At 41.3% G+C, this 10,151-nt stretch overlaps 1 protein-coding gene across 1 annotated transcript; it reads right to left on the bottom strand.

Annotated features, from left to right (window-relative positions):
* Window positions 1-3,536: 3,536 nt before the first annotated feature.
* MTG2 (mitochondrial ribosome associated GTPase 2) lies at window positions 3,537-10,016 on the bottom strand. Its single transcript, XM_062641990.1, has 6 exons — window positions 9,762-10,016; window positions 8,242-8,389; window positions 7,554-7,669; window positions 6,691-6,909; window positions 5,319-5,457; window positions 3,537-4,914 (listed from the first exon to the last, which is right to left on the bottom strand). Exons 1-6 carry the CDS (start codon window positions 9,936-9,938, stop codon window positions 4,520-4,522), a joined length of 1,194 nt encoding a protein of 397 aa, XP_062497974.1. The 5' UTR covers window positions 9,939-10,016; the 3' UTR covers window positions 3,537-4,519.
* Between the last annotated feature and the right edge of the window lie 135 nt (window positions 10,017-10,151).

Genomic DNA, 10,151 nt, shown 5'->3' with positions numbered 1-10,151 from the left:
CTCAATTCCCTCATCTAAATCATTGATGAATGTATTAAATAATACTGGTCCCAGTACTGACCCTTGAGGCACTCCACTAGTTACAGGCCTCCAACTAGGCTCCGCCCCATAGACTACAACTCTCTGGCTTCTCTCCTTCAGCCAGTTCACAGTCCACCTCACTACCTGATCATCCAGACCACACTTCCTCAATTTAGCTGTGAGGATGCTGTGGGAGACTGTGTCAAATGCTTTGCTGAAGTCAAGGTAGACCACATCCACCACTCTGCCATCATCCATCCACCGTGTTATTTCCTCATAAAAGGCTAAGAGATTGGTCAAACATGATTTCCCCTTGGTGAAGCCATGTTGACTGCCCCTCATAACCCTCTTATCCTTGATATGCCTTAAGATGGCACCAAGGATAAGGTGCTCCATCACTTTCCCAGGGATTGAGGTGAGGCTGACTGGCCTATAGTTACCCGGGTCTTTTAACTTCCACTGCAGAGCTCACAGGCAACACAACACATGAGCATTCCAGCAGTCATTCAATAACTCATGAAGCTGTACATCTGCAACACACCTAACCTCTCATCCCAACATTAACCTTACAGTACAGATACTATCCAGTGAGCCCAGTTAGCAGTATCCAGTGGAAGACAAGCCAGCAAAGGTATTAGGTCGGTATTCTGTATCCAGCAGCCTGCACAAACATGTGCAGACTATGGCAAGGTCCCATCTATTAGCACCAGCATCTCTGGTTCAGAGACATGCCTGTAATTTGAATCAATGTTTTAAAACAACAGGTTATGAGTTTTTAACCATGTTCAGGTCAGAGTCCCTATTCCCTTACCACCAATTGACTTAAAACTAAAAGATCACTATGAAGGGGCTTAATAAATACACATACAATAGTGAAAGAGATTTCACTTGCAATGGAAAAAGAAACCACCTGCCCTGGAAGCAGGGTGGTGGTGTCAGGCCATGCTCTCCTCCCAGCATCTTGCTGCACTTGGAGCTTGAGCCACCAAGTGCAAGCTCAGGAAGGGTCTCATTTTTATTGCTGTCAGTTCAATCCACCGCAAACACATTCTGATTCACTTTTAAATATATTCTGTAATCCAAAATAAAAGGGCTTTACAAAACCATAAATAAAGCAGATTGCAAAATACACCACGCTTAAACAAACTGACTCAGTGCTTTAGTTAATGTACTGTAGTGAGCCCTCAATATCTGTATGTTTAAAGTGTGGCCCTCTATAATGCTTTTTTTTTACATTAATATTTTCTTTTTTTCTGCTCAATTGATACCACCCACATTTTTCATGAATTTACAAAGAGGGAGAGGACTGCAAATAAATACAAAAAACCCCACAGTTAGCACTAAAATACTGTTATGATCATGTACTAAAAGATGTATTGAAAAGGTGAGCACTAGAACTGTAAAGCACTAAACAAAATCATGGCTCAAGCTTCACTAGGAAATACAAAACAGACAGGACTTCAATTCACATTAAAATAAGGCTTACTGTCGGCATGGGAAATAAAATCCCCCATCTCTTGCCTCTTGTCAACTTGAAAAGCAAGGACCGCAGCAAAGGTTTCAGCAGAGGAAAGCAAAAGCTCCTTAAAGTCATGCAGAAGAAAGCCACCAAAACTTCCCCAAAGCCTGAAACAAAACAAGTTCACACACCTCAACCAACAAAATAGTGGGAAGAAATCCTACAGAACACGGTTCTTCTCTGAAATGATTCATCATTCTCTCCCTTAACCTGGTTCTTTTTATTCTCTGTTCCTAGACATCAGTTTCCTTCATAAATATCACATCTTCAGCAGAACCAGAGGTTAATCCTCACTACCTCATCATTAGAATTGCATGCAAGAGATCTTCATGCTAAGCCCAAAGGAGTACTGTGGAGAAATAACCCAAGCTATTAACTCAGGGTTGTGCTGAGCAGCACACTCCCATTTGACATTACCACAGGGACCTCCAGCATGAGGTCAGTTCATTTGGTATAGCTGTGTATCAACTACAGTAAGTTCAAGCTTCTACAAGCAGTTGTTCCAACACTAAAGCTTGAGCTGTTTGGTGCTTTTCATCAACAGATGAAGGAGTGTGTCCTATGGTAAAGCTTCTCTGAGCCCTGTAAGCATGTGGTTAGGAACTCGGTGCTGTCATCTCAGAACAGATGGCTGAAATGTTCACAAAGAAACGAATTACATGATCAATTGGAGCTGTCTAATAACCTGCTGTGCTTTTTGCACATCAGTACACATAACACTCTCCACTCTACAAACTGAGGTTGCACGAGCACTAAGAAGGGTGAAAGCTCCTGTGAGTACAGAGGTGTTTACAAGAGCCCCTATCATTTTCAGACTGCCAAATACTAAAATACAACCAGAGAGAACACAAAGGGTTTATAGGTGTCAAATGTTCTGCAAAAAAGCTGCACCAGCTTTTGTGTTCAGGCCATCTTCTCTTAGTTTTATTAATTGTGTCTGAAAAACATGTAGCAATAGAAGGAAAAACAACAGTGAAGCCTAAAATGCTGCACAAAACCAAACAAGGCAGAACTGAATGTTAACTTCTATATAATTCAGTTTGGTAAATCCCAGGGATGAAGCAAGTATGAAACAAAACATGAGAATGACTTTGGAAACTAATATTAAATCCCATTTTTTTCCCCGATTGTGTTTATACCAATATCACTGCTTACAATGCATAGATTACTTTCCACAGTCGATCACAGGTAGAAATACACAGAATGTGAATTTAGGAGAGGCAATAGCCTTTCTTGCCCATGTTTCTGTTTAATAATTCAGGTATTTCAATCAACCTTGTGCTTTTTCAGAATAAAACTCTGCTACTCTTAAGAAAAAGAAGGGTTATGTACTTTCTTTCTTACACAGGCAAAGTCAGCTCTAGTTCATAACCATAACAGAGCTGATCCCAACGCTCATACAGCAGGAGAGTGCAGGCTGAGCTTTAACTCAGAGATTGAACAACACTGCCCCTTCCCAGCCAGAGGCAGGCAGGGGAAAAGCCAGTCTGTTAAGGATGCACCATTCAGAAGCATTAGGGTACCAGATGAAATCAAAGTGTGCGAAGTGGTAGAAGCGGAGAGAATTAGCCCCTTCACTGCAGCGTGCAGAAAGAAGTTACAGACTACAGCAGACTTCTTCTTTAAACTCACCCAGTAATTCCCACTACTGCTGATACAGTAGAAAATAGACAATTGTAGTTTAAACATAATGAAATCCTTACTTGCAAGCCAACAAAACTCCATCAAAGATAAGGGACAAGTGCATGTTTTATTATGTACCAGACTGTCCTTAAAACTATTGTATTTCCTGAAAAACAAATCCCAAAGCCAAGCTCACAAACCTCTTTCTATTTTATGATGGTGTTGGTGAGTTTACTTTGTAGTTCATTAATGTGACAAAGTACCTGCAAGGTCTATAATTCCAGACTGCTGGTGCAGAAGGCAAAGTTAACCTGCTTTAAAAATCAAGAAACACATAAAAGCTCAAGAACAATTGTTTCTCTTGGCTACTTCAGTATTTGTGTCTCAGCAGTCCACAAGTCTGTCAGGGCCCCTTATGAAAAAGCTTTGATAAATACTAGCTTTTCACTATAAAGATAATATTTCACACAAAACACAATGGGAGTATACAGAAGCAGCTCGTCTTTTAGCATGAGGAGAGGGCAAAGACTCACTGTACTAAACAAAGATTTCTGAATTCCTAAAAAACAACATTTAAAAACAGCACCCACAAAATGACATAGTAAAAAATAAAAGGGGAGGGGGCAGAGAAAGGGGGGGCAGAGAACTGTGTATTTCTTTAATTTGGGATATTTAAGCGTATTTCTCAGAACATTGCTTGAGATTCCTTGAGGAATCTGGAAGAAAAAGAAACTGGAGTACTCAGAAGTGAGTCTCAAATGACTGTCCCTGGTTAGTTTACAGAGCCAAGTAGCTGCTACCAGCATTTAAAGACAGTTAATTATTCATACTAAGGAGAAAATCATTTTAATGATTAACTGCAACTGTTTCACACTTCTCCCCCCTAAGACACAGAGCAGCTGCACCTCCTCTGAGAGCACAAAAAAAAACAGGAGAAGAGTTTAAGAGAAGATGACTGAAAGTGGTTATGGGACCACCTGATTTTTATTTCAGACTTTTTGATTAGTGAAAAGGAGGAACCACTTCACTCTGATCCAGAAAGCAAGGCAGCAGCTCCTGCAGATCCTGAGCTTCAGTCGTTTCTACTAGACAGTACTCTCTTCATTCCATAATTAACCATCCAATGCCAAATGAGATCCACATTTCCAATTCAACACCCAACATGATTACAGTTGTCAAATTTTGTTGTAAAACACCTGAGACATCTCAAAGAGGAACAAACATTTTCGCAATGCAACAGCCCAGAACAACTCCAGATGCTGGGTCCTTGCACTTAAAAAACCCAAACCACACAGATGCAATCTAATCGAATTACGGGGTTTTTCCTCCTTCCAGTACAGTTCTCAGTTCTGGTTCCTACCACTTGACTGGGCTTTCCCCTCGTGACTGTTCTGTCTTCACATAAGCATCATACAGTTCTCTCAAACAAAACAACAGTTCCTCTAGGTTGTCTCCTGTCAATGCAGACAACGCAATGACCCGGTCAGCTACGTGTTCTTTAAGGAGTGGCAGATTGATCCTGGACTGAGCAAGGTCAATCTTATTCCCAATGACAACACAAGGCCTCTCAGACAATCCTTTTCGATATTGTTCCAGTTCATATTTTAAGTCTTCCAGCTGAATCCATGGCTGAGACACAGAGAGATCCACTACATACAAGAGAAAGCGGCAGCGTTCAATATGCCTTAGGAAGGCCATCCCGAGACCCCTGTTTTGATGAGCACCTTTTATTAGGCCAGGGATGTCAGCAACTACAATGAGAGAAATTCCACAGTGAATCCAACATATCCAACAACAACAACAACAAAAGATCAAACAAAAAGAAACCCCAAGCCAGTTTTTTACTGGCCAGTACAAGTATTTCTAGAATTACATCTCAATGCACCAACACCTCACAATAAGTTTAGCTGCTCTTACCTTTTAAAACACCCAAATTGAGTTCATTCCAGAGAAGAGAAAACACACATTGCTAGTTTGCTATTAAGGGCACATATAAGTGAATGTGAAATGGATTTTCAGTATTGTTTTGTTTGAAGTTCCTTAGAACCAACAAGAATTCTACAGAACTACTAAACTTACTTCTGCAGTACTGCAAAGAACAACCACAGTGACACAAATTGCCATCAAGGTACACACAGTGTACTACAGTTCTGACCTGCTACTTGCTCATAGTCGTGATAGTGGACGACGCCAACGTGAGGGTTGAGGGTTGTGAAGGGGTAGGCAGCCACTGCTGGCCTGGCACGGGAGACTGCTCTCAAGAGTGATGATTTACCAGCATTGGGAAAGCCCACCTGGAACACAAATACTTATTAAAGCCAAGGTTCTGGGCTAATCCTGATAAAAAACAACTGTAAGCTTCTACAAATGTGGCAAGGTTTTCCAGGATGAACTTAACGTTAGCTTTGCATACTTAGCTCTGAAAAGCACCCTGGTTTTCATGTTTTGTTGCTCCTAAATCCTGATTTATGATAAATGTATTTGCTCATGAACATGAAACAAATCCCCTTAACTTTCTTTATGCCATCTTAAGTATTTACTTTGTCCAGAACCAAGAGGGCTCTTTTACCCTGAAATAACGTTATGACACTTCATCCAGCACTTCCCATTTTATCTGTGTTTTCTAACTCCTATTTATTATTTTCCATAAGAATTCAGAACTGGCTTTGTCCTTGACTCAGTTTGGCCTATAAGTAAGACACAAGTTTGGGATTTCACAGCTCTTCATAGACTCAAGATCAAAGAATTAAATTGAAACCTGGCCTTCCAGGGAGAAGGCAAGAATTTCCATGTGTCCAACCAGTCAGAGAATTACACATACTGATCCACCAATGCCAACTCTTTTCTTAGTCTCTAAATATAAATTCACAAAATTCTGCTAGACCAGACAGTTATTCTGCAGTTGTTGAACTGCTGTTATGCAGCAAAGCATCATTTTAACAGCTTTACCAGCTGGCCTTAAAACATTTACATGCTTAGATAGGAAAACTGCATAAACCCTAAATTGATTTTGCATTCATGTCTAAATAGTGTATTTTATTTCAGAAGATGATAACCCTGGAACAAACAAAGTAAAACATTAAATATCTGTAAAGAGAAAAACATAAGGATGAAACAGAAGATGATTTGAAATTTATCAATTTTGGTTTAAAAAAAAAAAACACAAGAAAGCAGAAACTAATTTAGAAGAACTCTCCATACTGTGCTGTTACCTACAGAATCAGCAGACAGAGCCTCCTGTACACCAGCAGCAAGTCTGTTAATCACTGATCAATCTCACACACTGCTTTTCTATACATAGTTTTGATTTGAGCAGAAGGAGGATGACATCAAGGATCAAGAGAGTGACAGCTCTGCAAATCACTCTGGACATCCTTCTACCAAGCAACAGCAAGAAAGTATCAAGCTGCATCTCTAAACAAGCAAGCCAAGTGACTAACAAAAACGTTATCAAACATTATTTCTTCAGTCAGTCAAGTGTCATCCTACAATGCTAAGAAAGTTGAAGAACCGACAGTGACACTCACCAGTCCTGCATGAGCGGCTGTCTTTAGTTCCAGATGGAGGATCCTTTCCTGCCCTGGTTCTCCTGGAGTAAATGTTGTTGGAGACCGGTTTTCATTGGAAAGAAAAAAACGATTACCTTTCCCTCCAGCTCCTCCATAAGCTGCAACATACTCTTCTCCATGTTGAGTGAGGTCAGCCACAACTTTCCCATCCTCCTTAACCAGTGTACCTACAGGTACCTTAAAGAGAAGAGAGATGCCAAGTGTTAAACTGAACTTGAAGTCTGCAGCAGAACTGTCTTCAGCACATCCCTTATCAGCTGACTTCAGATTTGTTGAAAATCATTCCTTCATATTGTCAAGATTAGGAATCCAGAAAGAGAAGTGGATTTCACAAGACACCTTCTGAACCCAAACAGCACTGGTGAGACATCTGCAGTCCATTCAAATGTTAACAGAACCATAACCCTCTTTCTTTCAAGAAAGGAGAGAAAAGCAGCCTAAGCACAGTAGTGAGTTGAGAAACATATTGCTTCTCATAACCAAAACAGGCATGCTGGAGAAAAAAAAGTATGAAAGAAAAATTCTGCTCCCATTGAAGAAGTTCTGTGTTACGACTCCTTTAGGAGTATGACCTATAGAAGTAGAGCAAATCAGGACAGCATCTGTTTTGGCCAGATGTTATCTTCCAAAGGAGTCTTATTTTTACAAACACCTTTACAAGCAGCTTGATCTGCCTGTGTGCCAACCAGCCCCGTCTTAGCAGGCACAGCACACACAGCTCCCTGCAAAAACACACGAGATTCTCTCACAATAACCTTGAAAAGCAGCAATGTTAACACAAAGTTAACACAACAGCATGTGTTTAAACTTCATTTACTTACTTTAACATACAAATATGCACCGTTAGCTCCATAACAGTTTTTAATTCCTCCTCTCTCTCCATGGAAACCCTGATAAAAGGGGAGGACTGAAGAAAGTGATTTCATTTGCTGGTCAGCTGCAAAGCAAAATGCACATATTTTAAACAGCAGAACAGGCACAGAAGAGCAACCTCTTGACTATTCTTTCCCTTTAAAGTATTGCATGAATGAATACCCTATTTACTGTCTCAACATATGAGGTAACTACTAATATTAAGGGAAGTTAAGATGAAGTTTAACTGCCTTTACTACTTGTTTATTAACCATGCACTTTATTAAGTGGTCATTCAAAAAATCAACCATTGCAAAATGCTCTGGAAAATTCATGTTATAGATTTTGCAGCAGGGCAGAGGCAGAAGCAGCTTTATCCATCTTAAAATTTGCTCAGATCCCAGCCTTATCATAACATAATCAGGCACCAGCCACCAAAATGTCTGCAAAATACTCTATGAAAATGCTTTCTAAGGCATTTATGTCCCTGTTACCACAGCTCAGGACAACGCTTAAAAAGCAAAACCACCTTATACAGAAACACCCATTTTCACATTTTTGACATTTACCATGTCTGTAGGGTTGTTTTTGCTGGGGTGGTGGGGGTGTGTTAAGGGATAAGACAACACGAAACAAAACAGATTTACTAAGTTTTACCTTTCAAAATGACATGACCCCCATCACCCCCGTTTCCACCATCAGGACCTCCAAATATTTTTCTGGGTTCACTATAAAAAGAATGTCCTCCTCCTCCTCCTCGTCCTCCAACCACATGCACTTTCCGGTGATCCACAAAGTAGCGGGTCTGGAAGAGAAGTACAATTTATCAGAGTGATCTGCTAAGAAGTTAATGTTCTGCAAAACTCAGTAATATGCAGACCTGCTGCTCTGAGTCATGATGGAGGCCATTCAACTGTAAAAAAAAAACCAAAGAAACTGGAATTCTGATGCTATTCAGAGATCAGCCAAATACAGCATACTAAGAAAAATAATTCTGCTTTTTAAGTATTTTTAAGAACCCCCTTAAAAGTATGTGTCTGAGGCTATGTTGATATAACCAATGCAGCAGCTCAGATATCCGAGGTATAAAATTCACATGCAGGGAACTAACAACAGGGAAAGCATCCTGTTAATACAGTCATATAATGCTGGCAAGCAGCTCAAGGAAGGGCCCACACTATAAATAAAAAACACTCAGTAACTCATGAAAACAATCAAAAATATATACATGAACTTTTTACTTCTTTAAATTGAACTGAAATTTGCAAAAGGTGCATAGTGCATGTGTGGGAAGGATATTCTGACTGATTCACTGCTTTCTACAACAGGTGATGAAATTAAAGCAAACTTCAATCTTGTAACAACTAAGAAAAGTATTAAAGACAAAGAATAAAACACAACTGTAAACGTAAGAAGAAGGAATCTTAATTTATGCCCAACCAGTTGCTAAAAATATATAAAGCGAATTCTATGTCTTAGCACTATTTCCAACATTAACTTCAGATTTGACTGATTACACTGCACTATGTTTCAGCTTTTCTGTCAGCAAAATAGGTTTGATGATACTGACCCATCCCGAGGAAGCAGGCCGATATCCTCAAGGCAAAACATTAGATAAGTACACTCATATAGGCAGGTGAAATTGCTTACGATGGGGATGAAAAGAGATAGTATGACCTTGACTTGTGGTAACACCTAAATTCTGCCCATTACTAAGGGACTTCCTAATAATGGAAGAAGTCCAAATAAGTAATCAGGGTCACTTTAAACAGGCCAAACAGTATTTGAGGGAGGAAAAGTCGCCTTCATGTTATGATGCCGGAAAAATAACTACCGATAATCAGTTATACTGTGACCGGTGATTTCTTAAAAAGCCTTTTATAAAAGCATTTGGCACCACCACACGGCGAGACAGGAAACTAGTGCTTTAAATGGGAAGTGCATAGGAAGAGCATTAGAAAACAAGATTTTCCACAGACGCTTAATTAGAAAACGAACATGAAGAAAAACGTTCCAGGGCCTGCCGTGTCTCTGACATAAAGCGCTGCGTGTTTGGCAGCTGACTGCTATGCGTGAGACACAAAACAGCCTCTTAGCTTTAAAGCTATGTAAGGCTTTTTGCTCCCTCGACCTGTGCACGCACTGCAAACCGACAGCCGACTCCCTTCAGGACTTACCAGTTTCCTTTCCGAAATGATTCTTTTCTGCCTCAGCCGCCTGTTCTTCGAGCACCTCACGCACGTTGTGGAGAAAGGCACCGGCCGGCCTCCCCTCGGCAGCGGCACCGGGCTGAGGAGAACGACTGGCTTCCACAGCGGCCGGCTGCCCACCACGGCCCAGCACCGCGCCAGCATGGCTGGGCTCCGGGACCGGACGGGACGGGACGGAACGGGACCGGAGGGCTCCGGCAGCCGCCGGAACAGCCCGGAGCGCAGCCGCGACCTGCCCCGCCGCTGAGGGCCGAGCCCGCCCTACGGTCGCACGCAGGCGCAATCGCAGCCGCGCTGCTGTGGAGAAAGCGCGGGAAGGCGCATCCATGGCCGCGCTCCGCCGCTTTCCCCTCCGCA

Source organism: Pezoporus occidentalis, unplaced genomic scaffold, assembly GCF_034315485.1.
Source record: "Pezoporus occidentalis ecotype Australia unplaced genomic scaffold, CSIRO_AGI_Poc_V1 ctg70, whole genome shotgun sequence".
In the NCBI taxonomy this organism is placed as follows: Eukaryota; Metazoa; Chordata; class Aves; order Psittaciformes; family Psittacidae; genus Pezoporus; species Pezoporus occidentalis.
The sequence above is the reverse complement of the archived record's forward strand: the minus strand, read 5'-3'. Positions and strand labels throughout refer to the sequence as shown.

Excerpts from the sequence above, each read along its gene's own strand:
- MTG2 (XM_062641990.1), bottom strand. The coding sequence starts at position 9,938 with ATGCTGGCGCGGTGCTGGGCCGTGGTGGGCAGCCGGCCGCTGTGGAAG. Across the intron at positions 8,390-9,761 it reads TCATTTCGGAAAGGAAACTG|ACCCGCTACTTTGTGGATCA; the intron begins GTAAGTCCTGAA and ends CTTCTCTTCCAG. Across the intron at positions 7,670-8,241 it reads GGGTCATGTCATTTTGAAAG|CTGACCAGCAAATGAAATCA; the intron begins GTAAAACTTAGT and ends TTTGCTTTGCAG.